Source organism: Cetorhinus maximus, chromosome 26 (genome assembly GCF_964194155.1).
Source record: "Cetorhinus maximus chromosome 26, sCetMax3.hap1.1, whole genome shotgun sequence".
Taxonomy (NCBI): domain Eukaryota; kingdom Metazoa; phylum Chordata; class Chondrichthyes; order Lamniformes; family Cetorhinidae; genus Cetorhinus; species Cetorhinus maximus.
Genome location: NC_135904.1, coordinates 22,432,901 through 22,445,836, shown reverse-complemented (window position 1 = coordinate 22,445,836; position 12,936 = coordinate 22,432,901). Strand labels below are relative to the sequence as shown.

At 45.1% G+C, this 12,936-nt stretch overlaps 1 protein-coding gene across 7 annotated transcripts in view; it reads left to right on the top strand.

Annotated features, from left to right (window-relative positions):
- The window catches only part of unc13c (unc-13 homolog C (C. elegans)), a 585,292-nt gene extending 573,845 nt beyond the window's left edge, over positions 1–11,447 (top strand). For all 7 annotated transcript variants that reach the window (XM_078530361.1, XM_078530365.1, XM_078530363.1 and 4 more), the window contains 3 exons: positions 9,038–9,130; positions 9,252–9,411; positions 10,118–11,447. In XM_078530361.1, the coding sequence (XP_078386487.1) occupies positions 9,038–9,130; positions 9,252–9,411; positions 10,118–10,403 (539 nt within the window). In that variant the 3' untranslated portion in view covers positions 10,404–11,447. The remainder of the gene's footprint in view (positions 1–9,037; positions 9,131–9,251; positions 9,412–10,117) is intronic.
- Positions 11,448–12,936: the final 1,489 nt, after the last annotated feature.

The following is a 12,936-nucleotide window of genomic DNA, read 5'->3' as shown; positions in this document are numbered from 1 at the left end:
GAGGCAGTGGAGGGAGAAAGCTCTGAGCAAAAATCCATACCCACCTAGGGTCTTCAGAGTGCACTCCTCCTGCATTCACATCAGCCAGGACAGTGCCTGAGGAAGCTACCTTTCACCAGGGAGGTGGTTGCAGAACTGTGCCACCTGCGGTAACCTGTAGCTGCAGAGTAGGCTGAGGATGGCACTGCCAGTTGCCATCAAGCTCACTGTCATCCTAAATTTCTACGCCTCAGAATCCTTCGAGGCTGGAACTGTCAACATCTTCTAGTTCACCATGTATCAGGGAGGTCACTGAGGCCTGCAGGAACTAAAAGAGAGTGGAATTAATTGTTTCCTCTCCAAGCAAGAGGAGCGGTTTATTTTTTATTCTTTCTGCAGATGTGGGCATCGCTGGGAGGCCAGCATTTGTTGCCCTTCCTTAATTGTCCTTGAGAAGGTGGTGGTGAGTTGCCGCCTTGAACCATTGCAGCCCTTGTGCTGTAGGTACACCCACAGTGCTTTTTGGGAGGGAGTTCCAGGATTTTGACCCAGCGACCATGAAGGAACAGCGATATATTTCCAAGTCAGGAATGGTGAGTGACTTGCAGGGGAACTTCCAGGTGGTGGTGTTCCCATGTATCTGCTGCCCTTGTCATTCTAGGTGGTAGAGTTTGTGGGTTTGGAAGGTGCTGTCGAAGAAGCCTTGGGGATTTGCTGCAGTACATCTCGTATATACTACATACTGCTGCCACGGTGCATCTGTGTAGAGGAAGTGAATGTTTAAATTTTTGGAAGGGGTGTTGATGAAGCGGGCTGCTTTGTCCTGGATGGTGTCAAGCTTCTTGAACGATGTTGGAGCCACACTCACCCAGGCAAATGGAGAATATTCCATCACACTCCTTACTTGTGTCTTGTAGATGGCGGACAGGCTTTGAGGACTCAGGAGGTGAGTTGCTCTTTACAGAATTCCCAGCCTCTGACCTGCTCTTTTATTTGCAGTATTTATATGGCTGGTCCATTTCAGTTTCTAGTCAATGGCAGCCCCTGAAAGATGTTGATAGTGAAGGATTCAGTGATGGTAATGCCATTGAATGGCTTTGTAAGGGTATTGATCTACCGAGTACTACAAGGAGACAAAGCCTGTGGGTGTGGGCAGCTAATCTCAATGAGGAGATCTAGCAGAACCACGAAGTATTCCACTTCCTGAACGTGCAGTGGGTTTGCAACCATACACAGACTATCATATTGGCAGTTGCCTGCTATCTTGGCAACAGTCATAATGTTTTCATTCTGTGCCAGTCAGTTATTCCTGAATCACCAAGTCAAACCAGATAGTGGCTGCTCAGCAACAAAGGCTGCCTGCTCTACACATGGCTAATGACTTCCCTTTGCCATCCGGCATCATGTGGACAGTGCTCCTATATGGAGAGTCATGCTGCAAACATGGAGCAGATCATCAGCCTCCTCATACGATAATTCCACTGTCTGAACTGCTCAGGAGAAGCCGTCCAATACTCACAATTAGTGGTGGTCTGTTGTATCCTCCACAACCTGGCAATCATGAGGACACAGCCATTGCCACCAGGCCTTCACCGACCACCTCAAGAGTAGGAGGAAAGGAGGAGGCATCTGGGACATCATCACTCTGGAAGGACTGTCTGTGAACATCTCATCAGACTCCGGCCGCATGAAAGAATTCCCAGATCACTGCTGCTCCACCCATTCCCACCTTTCCATCCCTCTATTATGCACAGTCACAGTGACCTCTTAACCAAAAACCTGAAAGAAAAGACACCACAAATGAACCGTTTATCTAAAAACACTTTCAATAAAACATTTTCACTCCTGTGCTTTCCCTTGGTTGCCTTTGCTTCCCTGGTATTTCTGTGCACTGCTACCCTGGTGCCTGCAGCATAGCTGGTGAATGCAGCTGATTTACAGTGAGGGAGACTGCTGGCTGTCTTGAAGGACAACTTTGAGTGGCTCTGGGCCTCGAGTAACCTGCTCTAGGCTGTACCACCTTGGCATAGGTGGCAGCAGTCCGGGCTGGCTCTCTGGCAGGCAAACAGCAGAGGCACTGACAGAGCGTGAACGCTGTCATCCTGAGAGGGTTTATGCTCCCCAGAGCCACCGCCACACTCCTGGAGCGACACATCAACAATCCTAGCAACCTGCTGGAGCAAAGATTGCTGATCTGCTGACTGATTCAGAGGTTGCTGATCCTGTAAAGCCCCCTTGAACACTGGTGTCCACAGCCATGGTGAGAGCAGTTTGAGCCCGCACAACATTGTGTGCTGCCTGCTTCACCTCGATCGTGTACAGGGTAATCTCACATCTCAGTCCCTGCAACTGCAAAAGGACCGTATCCAATTGTTGGCCCTTAAATCAGGATTGACACTTCGCTATAGTTAAACTCCATGCAGTGTCAAACCCCAGGTTGGTAGATGCCCTCAGGGGTGGCGGAGGCGGGAAAAAGTCTCGCACCACTGCATAACAAGGTCAGGTTGGAACCTGACTCTAGCAACTCTATGAAGTGGAAAGGCTTTGCAACAAAGTAAGAATGACAGCATAAGTGTACTAATAGGTTCTTTTATAAACTAGAGAATCAGAAGACTGCTGCAGTGTTCCAGGAATATTTGGAGCACTTCAGTCAAATATTCAATGTACAGTTAAGTTAAATGTATAGCAGTCTGCACAAATTGCAATAAATGTTACCAAATGGTAAATGGTACCAGGGAGACTTTGCACTGGCTTATACAAAGAAGAAGCTGTGTCATAAGCACTGTAGGCTTATCACTCATTTATAATGCATAGAATCACAACAGTGTAGCAATACCAGCTGAACAAGCTGTTGTAGTGTGCTACTGCACACACAACTATATTATACAGCCTGTCTATATTCAAAGAGAATAATATGAGAGGCTGTGTAAAGGGTGTGGCTTAGTTATACTGATGTGTCACGTAAAGTACATTGCTTCAATTAACAATCTGTAGTATAACTAAAGGGGAAGGTCACTAATTCGATGATGCTTTATGTTTTGCCATGTGATCTGAGCTCCTCTGGAAGACTCATCTCTGACCTCTTCCAACTTTGCACCCACAGCAGTTAAAAAGTTTCAGCCCATCTTTTGGATTTCTGCATTTTTAGCATTAATAGCACCATCTGTTCTGTAGAATCTTCAGCCACATTTTGGAGGCCAATAAGCAGAGTTCTGTAGACTTACCTGACCAGAGAACATAACCAGCAGTATAACTCATTACTGCTATCACATCAAGCAGTACTGATCTCAAACCAATATTTGCAATTTAATAATGTCAAACAAGACATGCTGCAGACTATTTTGAATGAATTATGCACTTGTAGTAATCACAACTAGTTAAAATTACTACTGATGCAATCATTCTCAAAATAACAATGAAGATGAATAGTACTACAGCAAAACTCCATATTGATTACCGTAGTGTAGAATAATAAACACCATTTTATCACACCTTGCCCTACAAATATGAGCTATCAATAACTGTGGCTGCATAATATGTCCAAGTTTTTATGACAAAAGTTCTATTTCTAAAAGGACATTTGAAAAATTCAATTAAAATGGAGCAATTTATTGTTCACCAATTCAAAGATATTTTTTAAGTGCTTTTCATGTGCTCAGAATATCCTAAAGTTCCAGGCAGTCAAAGTGCAATGGCTGTTCTTCAGGAGAGAAATGTGGTAGCTAAGTTGCAGGCAGCAAGTTTCCTTAAAGAGCAAATGAATAAATGATCAGTTAATATGTCTTTGGTGCTGTTCATTGATGGAGAATTAGTGGGCAGGACACTGGGAGAATTCCCTGCTTCTTTTTGAATAATGCAATAGAATCTTTTATGTCCACCTGAACAGGTAGGCAGGTCCATATGTTATCCAAAAGTCAGCATATATATATGAAAACACGCAGAAGTTACAACACATGTACCAGCCAAGTCTCTGTTTACATTTCATGTAAGCAAATATCTCCAATGAAATGTATCCACCCTATTTCCATATTCCTTCAATCCATTTCATTCATCAACCTATGCAATTTAATCCTGAATGGTGATATAATTTCTGCCTTAACCATGAATTCTGGAAGTGAATTTCATAGCCTTGCAGTGTGACGAAATTTCTCTGGCCCTCAGTGCTAAACTTTTTGCATTTAATCTTGTATTCATGACCCCTCATTCTTAATCTGTCAACCATTAGAAACCCCTGCTCTTCTGCAACCTGAGTTCTAGTGAAAAAAACCCAATTTTTCAAATCTTTCTTCATACCAAGCAGTATCCCAGTGAATCTACATTACACCTTCTGTCAGACCTCAATGACTTTATTACTATGTGGAGGCTGCAATGCACAAGGTATTGTAACGAAGGTCTTAATCAGTGTTTATATAGGCTCATCATTACCTTTCTTGGATTTTATACTCCACACCTCTTGAGATAAAACTTAGAATTCTTGTAGCTATTTTTAAAGGCTTGTGAACCTAGGGCACCTTTAATGTCTTCCAATCAATTTTTATTCCAATATACTACCCTCTATCTAATTGTATGCTCCTTAATCTTCTTTAGCCATCTCCCACATGGTACCTCGTCAAAGGCTTTCCTGAAGTCCATTTATGCTAAATGTTCAAAATGTCCCTCATGAGCCATGTCTGCTATCTCCTCAAAGAATTCTGAGTTTTGTCACACCCTTTGGAAATCCATGCCGACTGCTTCTATTTTCTCTTTATCTATATGTGTGGTTATTTCATCTTTAGTTAAAGACTCTTGGGTGGAATTTTCCATGCCTACTGGTGGTGGGCGTGATAGGTGGCGGCAGCGGACAATATGGCGCGATCGGTTTCACGAAGACGGGAAGGCAGGTTGCGATGGTCCGCTCAGCCCACCATTGGCAGGCCACATTTCCCACCGCCGCTCGTTGGGAACCTCATTGTAATACATCATATCATCATCAGGCCATCCCGCCAGGCTCTTGCACCCCCTGCTGGATCACCCGCCCATGTCGGCGGGAACAGAGGCGACGTGCACTTGGCGGCCTGCACTTTGGGTAAACTGGAGTTGAGTGCACAGCAACGTTCTGCAGAGCCCTCCAGGGTCACCTGTTGCTTTGCAGGCTTCAGGCGCCGGGGTGGGTGGGGTCAGGGTTAAGTGCTGCCTTGCCTCGGAGGCAACTTTTGAGGAGGAGTGGGGAGCAAGTGCAGCGTTGCTGTTAAGGCAACTGGTGGCGGGGGTGGATGGGGGCGGCAAGGGCAGCCCTGCTGTTGAATAATGGCACACAAGCATTTGGAGTTGGCGGTGGGGGGGTAGGATGGGTGAGGGGAAGCGGCCACACATTTGGGAAATCTGTAGAAAGTGACCATTCCTCTGTAACTGAGACAGTTCAGGCACAGCCACATTGATATGATTGGGGTCGGGCTCCTAGCTTATCTGCCCACTCAAGCAACGCAGAGGCATCAAAGTTGCCACCAAGTTCCCCCCCTCGCCCCTCACCCCGGCACAGACTGCAAATTCATGAGCATTTTAGTGGACTGCAGAGCAGTTGGACAGCACATGTTGTACAACCTCCTCGCTAAAGCTGGGCATGGAGCAGTCACTGCTGGAGGTGCTCACAGCCCCCTGCAATGTCAGCATCCCGGCTTGGACCAGTCTCCCCCATGGTTTAAGCTAACAGGGCAGCCATGCAGTGCACTAATCTCCGGCCATCCAAGTGGTGGCCAGCACTCTCCAGGAAGCTTTAAGGGGCTATCACACTTAACCAGGACAGGTTCTTAGTGCACCCATGCTAACCATGTGTGTCTCTCTCTCTTTCATCCTGCAGGAGGAGTACATTAGGATCACGGAGCCTGGTGAACTAGCTGTATGCCTCATGGCCTATAGAGAGCAAAGAAGACGGAGGAGAGAGCGACTGAGGCTCCTGGCTGTGCAGAGGCAGGAAGAAGGGGCAGCTGGGGCTCCTGCACACGCTGCCTGAGAGTCAGAGTGAACCATCGCAGACCAGAGCCTAGCAATACCTATAGACTCCACCCTTCATTCCTGCAGATGACCGAGAACCAGTCACCAAAGACTGCGAATGTCTAGGGGACTGGTCGCTCATCTGCCACCTGCTGCAGGATTTGGCGCCAAGGGGACATGGAGGGCATCCAGTGGCTGTGAAAGTGACTGCGCTGCACAATTTTTATGCCAGTGGCTCCTTTCGCGGCTCCACAGGTGACATCTGCGGGATCTGTCAAGCCTCCACCCACAAACGCCTCCATGAGGTCACAGATGCCATCTTTGCGAGGGGACACAACTTTGTGCGTTTTGCCTGGACACAGGACAGGCAGGATGCAAGAGCGATTGGATTTGCCCAGATCTCTGGTTTCCCACAGATGCAGGGTGCGAGTGACTGCACTCATGTGGCGCTCAGATCTCTGTGGCAACACACGGTGGACTACATCAATCGCAAGGGCTTCCATTCGCTGAATGTGCAGCTGGTGTGCAACCACCACAAACACATCCTGCAGGCCTGCGCATGGTTTCCAGGAAGCGTGCACAACACCTACCCCCTCAGTCGGTCACAAATCCCTGGAGTCTTCCAGGGTCCACAGAAGCTGCAGGGATGGCTCCTTGGGGACAAGGGCTACCCACAGAGGACTGTGTGGCAGTGGCACCCTCCTCGGCCTGTGGAGCTAAAGCTGCTGAGGTCACAGGAAAAGGAGAGTAGGATAGGCCAGATACTGTCGGAGTCAGCTGGATGGATGGGCCTGGAGTGCACACCTGTGGATGATCCTCCCTATGGGTGCCCGGGGCCCCAGGCTGACTCCTTGAGGAGCAAGAGTAGCTGGAGTGAGATCAAGCTGCCAGGCAATCCTCTCGTGTACACACTGTTGCAGGCCAACTATGGCATCAGCGATGGAGTTGAATGCACACAGCAGTGCAGGGCCGAAGTCCTGGACCAAGGTCTCCATGGCAGCCGCCATCCTATCAGTGTTGACCTCAAGTGCGTTGTCATGCCGGCACTATCACCTCAGAGTGAAGGCGGATGGACTCCTCCATCATGCCTTGTAATCTGAGGAGTGCAGTGGATATCTCCGTCTGATGTTCCTGAGCTTGCCTTAGCAGCTCCAGCAGCTGTGACATGACTGAGTCCAGAGGCTCATCATCTGACTCGGACACAGCAGCGTTCGGGCCTCTAGCAGTCCTCCGAGTGCTGGACACCTGGGAAGTCCCTGCCGCCGCCTGCAGTGGATCAGACAATGCGACGTTGCTCACCAGATTGTGATCCAGGGGCTACTCTAAAGCTAAGTCCTACCGAGGTGTGTGTGTCTGCGCTGGTGGAGGGTGTGGGTGAGCGCTGTGACGGGACTTCAGGGAGGGTGCCTCCAGATTCCTCTTCAGAGGTTTCTTCAGGGCTTGATTGGAGGCCCTGGGTCATGGACTCTGTCGACTGTTTCCCATTTGTGCCTGTGAAAGCAAGGGGAGGTAATTAGTGCATGGCAGTGGCCTGTGAAACAGGACACATCACTCACAGTATGGTTGTCTGATGGATGTTGCACTGCTGGATCCTCACTTGGTAGAGCAGCGCCGACCTCACCTTCGGCACAGGACCGGTCCAGATCGTTGCCAGCCAGCTGGGTGGCTCTGTTCTCAAAGTCTGTGAGGACCTTGATTTTGGGCATTCTGCCACTGGTCTGCGACCTCTCTCTCTCTCGTCGTGTGCCAGCTTGTCCTGCATGGATAGAGATGGAGAAAGTGTAAGCAGGATACTTGCCAGGCCTGATGATAAGTATGCCTGGTCTGTGTGGGTGCTGAGTGGTCCCACGGACGGGATGAGGACAATGACGGTGTGTGTGAGGGAGTGAATGGTGATGCCCCTTGCACTGGCTGGGAGTGTGGATGTGTGCTGGGTTTGAGAGCGTGTGTGTTGAGAGTGATGAAAAGAGTGACTTACCCTGGTGGAACGGAGGAGATCATTCATGCTCTTGCGGCACTGGGTGGCTGCCCTCTTCTGAAGGACGTTAGCGCTGACCATCGCTGCTACCGCCTCCCAAGCTGGATTGGTCATGTTGCTGCCCATCCTGCAACCAGAGCGGGAGTATAGGACATCCCAGCAGGCCTCCGCGGCATCCAAAATTCGCTCGAGAGACCTGTCATTAAACCGGGGGGGCTGCAGTCTTCAGTTTCAGGGCCATATATTCTGTGAAGCAGTGGTGAGCTGGAAGCACTGAGATGTGTGCTTGTGGCTGGACTTTAAACATAGCGCCTGGCATGATGCAGTGGCAGGGTAATGGCAGGTGAATGAGAACCCGCCTGCCATGGAAACGGCCTGTTTCCCAGGAGTGCATAAATAACGAGGCGTGTTCGGGACGGTACGGCGTGAAAGCTCGCCATCACGGCCAGCGGGTACGAATTCGTGCAAGCTCGGGAAAATTCCGCCCTCTGATTTTTTTTCCCAGTACCAAGGGGAAGCTAATTGATCCATAATCATTGAGGTTAGCTCTGTCTCTCTTTTTAAAAATGGTACGACATTGACAACTCTAGAGTCCTCTGGCAAACATTCACATGCAATAAAGACCTGAAATTTAATTTCTGGGGCCCCTGCAGTTGGTATTTCTTACTCCTTCAGAGTTCTAGGATGTATCCTGCCTGACCCTGCTACTTTGCTTTCTCTTCGCTTGCCCCACTTGTCTAAAACTTTATTATCCATCATAATATTGGTCTGACAATGAAGCTCTCCCTTAGTGCCACATTGATGTTTTGACATAGATAATTATGCTCAAATCTACAGTGGGGCTTAAACCCAAAACCTAGTCATTCAAGTAGAAGTGTTAGCACTGATTCAAGCTGAAACTTGTACTTCATACTGTAATTATTGACTGCTTATAGTTTAAAGAACAAGGATTGTGCACTATAATGAAACATAGATTTATGAATTACATGAGGTAATGATGCTTTATGGTTGCAAATTACAAAGTTGTACTTATACCTGAACTCAAGAGATAAAGGATTTTTTTCTGGTTTCATTAACGTTGTTTTCCTTGTCTATTGTGTTACTTTTCAGCTCAGTCTACAAACGGCTCAGTGGGAGAAATATCGGTCCATGTGGATCTGTTTACACATCCTGGGACAGGGGAGCACAAAGTCACGGTTAAAAGTAAGTACCACAACAATCCAGGAAAGGTAATGCGCTCTGCATATTGTGTAACAGGCGAATCGCTCTGAGACAAATATTGTGACAATTTGAAGCATACTGGCATTTTGGTTTCTCTTTGCAGTTGTTGCAGTCAATGAACTGAACTGGCAAACAACTGCCATGTTCCGACCATTTGTAGAAATTCATGTGGTTGGGCCAAACCTCAGTGACAAGAAAAGAAAATTTGCCACAAAGACAAAAAACAACGTTTGGTCCCCAAAATACAACGAGACCTTCCACTTGTAAGTGATTGTGTGAATTCTGTCTATTTGTTCCTTAAAGCTATTTACACATTAATGTTAAGCTATTGGCTTCAACGTGTATAAATTGCAAAGATACATCATAACTTCTAAGTCATTCTTTAGTAGAAACCATAGACCTGTCACCTTAACATCAATGGAAGGAAAGATTTTGGAATCCCTACCAAAGGTGAAGGTAGAAAAACAGGTACAAATAAAAAATATAAGAATGAATAATCAGCTTGGATTTCAAAAGGGAAAGTGTTGGAAAGGTGTCGTTGATACATGGCGCAAAAGAGCGCGAGCTTCCCTCTTTCTCTCCCCCCCCCACCCCCCATTATGATGAGTTGTTACTTCTGGAGAATGGAACAATTCCCAATGTAAGGAAAAATGCCCACAATAAATTTACGTTTAAATAGGGACTGCAGTCTGTGGTTGTAATTTAGCCAGTTCTTGACCTGATCGCTGATTGGAGCACTTTGGGTAATGGAATATTGTATCTCTGGGGTGGGAGATGAAAAAAATAAACTGCTAAAGTTTTCATGGTGACTCTTAACATGCCACCAAGGGCCAAGAGCATATTGTCTTATCAGCTAAAGAAAGAAGCGTAACTGCCAAGCACATCGACATGAGGATAAATAAGAGTAGGAGAAATTAAGAGAGGGAGGTGGGAATGATCTCCAGACTAAACATCTGTTTTTGCATACAGCATCCTGAGTAATGAGAATGGCCCTGAGTCCTACGAGCTTCATATCTCTGTGAAAGATTACTGCTTTGCCAGAGAAGACCGGATTATAGGAATGACAGTGATCCAGTTAAAGGACATAGCTGAGAGAGGAAGCTGCGCATCATGGTATGCACTGATCAAAAATGTTTACATGGATGAAACTGGACTGACAATTCTCAGAATACTCTCACAGAGGACCAATGATGAAGTGGCCAAAGAATTTGTACGCCTCAAATCAGATACCAGATCTACCGAAGAAACCACATAAAATGAAGCAGAAGAGATAGACAGCAAGGAAGCATAAGTTGAAGTTATCTTTTGTGCATGTCTGTTTAAATGTGTGGGTATGTTTATCTGAATATGTGCAGGTGTGTGCAGATAATTATAAAGTACTTCAGCCCATAATTATGTTGATGAAATGGGGAGTACTGAAATACATGATCTTTGGTCTCAGACAGCTAATTGTTCTGGTAAAGTGCCAAATCAAGATTATCCAAGGGAATTTTTCCTGGTATTTTGTTTTTTTTTCTCTCAATTTGCTAAACAATTAAATTATAGTACTAAATTGCTATTCAGTAGTTTTTAACTCAAGTATTTGTTGGTCCCTCGTTTGTGGCAGGCATTGTCTCTTTATCTCTGTGATGTTGGGCTGTATCTATCCAGCGCATGTTAATGTAACTTTGCTAAGTTACATCCTAAAACTTACTAGCATCTTCTACATTTTTGTTAATTACAAATGTTTTTTTTCTCCACACCTATTAAGACATTTATATTGAGATAGATGTTTATTACATCTATATTGCTTATAATTTTTCATAATTTAATAAAAAACACTTTCTATCCTTATTAAAGGTGCAAACAACTAACATTAGCTTCATTGAATTTTTCTAACACATCACTCTGAAGATGCTGCTTAGCTGACATTGTAACCACTTTTCTTAAAAAGGAACAACTCTCAAGCAAACTGGCATTGTTAATTCTCAAAAGTTGCCAAAGGGATCTAAGGTCCATTCAACACTTTTTTATGCCACATTGAGGCCACATGTTTACAGAGCTACGGGCTGTTTTGGTGATTTGAATAGAAGAAATTACTATGTTTCTGATAAATAGTGAAGCTGTTACTATTTTCAATGATGCGCTTGTATAATGTTGCTTTATAAAATTGTACTACTGGTTCGGCTGTAACCCCATTGTTTCAACATTTTCAACAATTGGTAATTATGCAACATTCTTATGTATTGCACTGATGTTGAAATTAATGTCATGTAAATATATTTAGTGAACAATTGTACAATAAAGTATTGGAAGATTCCTCTTTTGTGTCAAGACACATGGTTGCTGAAAACTTGTTTAGCATTTCTAACTCAATGATTTTTCAGGTTGAAATGTAGTGTGGTAGAAAACTGGGTTTAGATACTGTGGTAATTTGAATGCTAACTACTGTACAGAACATAACATGATATGTCTTAAAACTGCTTTATATTAGCACCAGTGTCAAATTGCGTACCAGGTCCTACACAATGGTAGATGCGTTACAGTGGTAAACTAAGTTTGGTAGTTATTTAGGCCAGGAGTTTCCAGCCCCTTCCACCGGCAGGATCTTCCATCATATACTGATTACTAAAAGAATGTTAAATGTCACATTTGGGCTAGGCTCTAACAATTCCACCAATAGCTGTGTAGAACTGACAGCATGGCTGTTGTGCTGTTGTACCCCTCTCTGATGAGGGTAACCATGAGAAAGAAGGACTTAAGCCACATTAGAGATGGAATGGGCATCACTTTTCATCCAGGCCTCTTATAGAAACATTACAGTACTTTTGAGAGATGTAATAAACAATGATATTGGAAACTTGATTTAGAGGGAACATCAATGAATCTAACTGCTTTGTTTGTATTTGTGTTTGAAAGTGATGGCTGTCTGAATGTTAATGGCCAGGAGCTTTTTCCTGGTAATGTTCTGGGATACTGGACAAAGCACCATGACCAAATGATGCATCTTTATATGATTATATGGCATCACATTGGGTGTCAATTCCCTAGTGATAGTTCCAATACAACTATTTGGTGGTTCATCATAACAGATATATCAAACAGAAAATACTTAACTTCTTAAACTTTGATCACACTGATTAGTACTGTTAATATCCTTCCAATGCTGTAAGATTAGTAGCTCGATGAGCATCCCTAAGACTAGTGTTCACTTGCTTTTCAACCGGCACTTCAATCCTCTGATCTTTGCAACTGCTGTCACCAGTGTACTTTGACCTGTAGAGGTGCTTCATCGCTTCATACCAAGTGATAACTCATGTGGTGTTGATGCAGCACCATATGTGCATGTAAGCATCTTAGTCTCAATGTGCTATGCTACCAGAGAGCTTCTATTTTCCTTTTGTTGTAAAAGTACATATTAAGAGTGTATAGACTATCTTTATGACTATATTACCAATGCAGCAAATGTAATCAATTGCAAATATTTACATTGGCATTGGTATGTTACTACCTTTCTATCGATTGATTGTCAATGCTGTGATTTTCTAACTCGTCTCACAAGATAAAGGACATGGGGAGATCGACACCATGTTGTCTTCAACGTCATGTGGGAACCTTCATCACTAATGAAGGCTTCCACATGAGTTACTTACATGACCTCCAAATGCTGAAAATCTATACCACTCACTTCTTCATCTCAGCATAGGAGGGGGCCATTTGGCCCACGCCTGCTTTTGAAAAACATATCCAGCTAATCCCGTTCCCCTGCCCATTTCCCATAGCCCTGGAATTGTTTTCCCTTCAAGTAT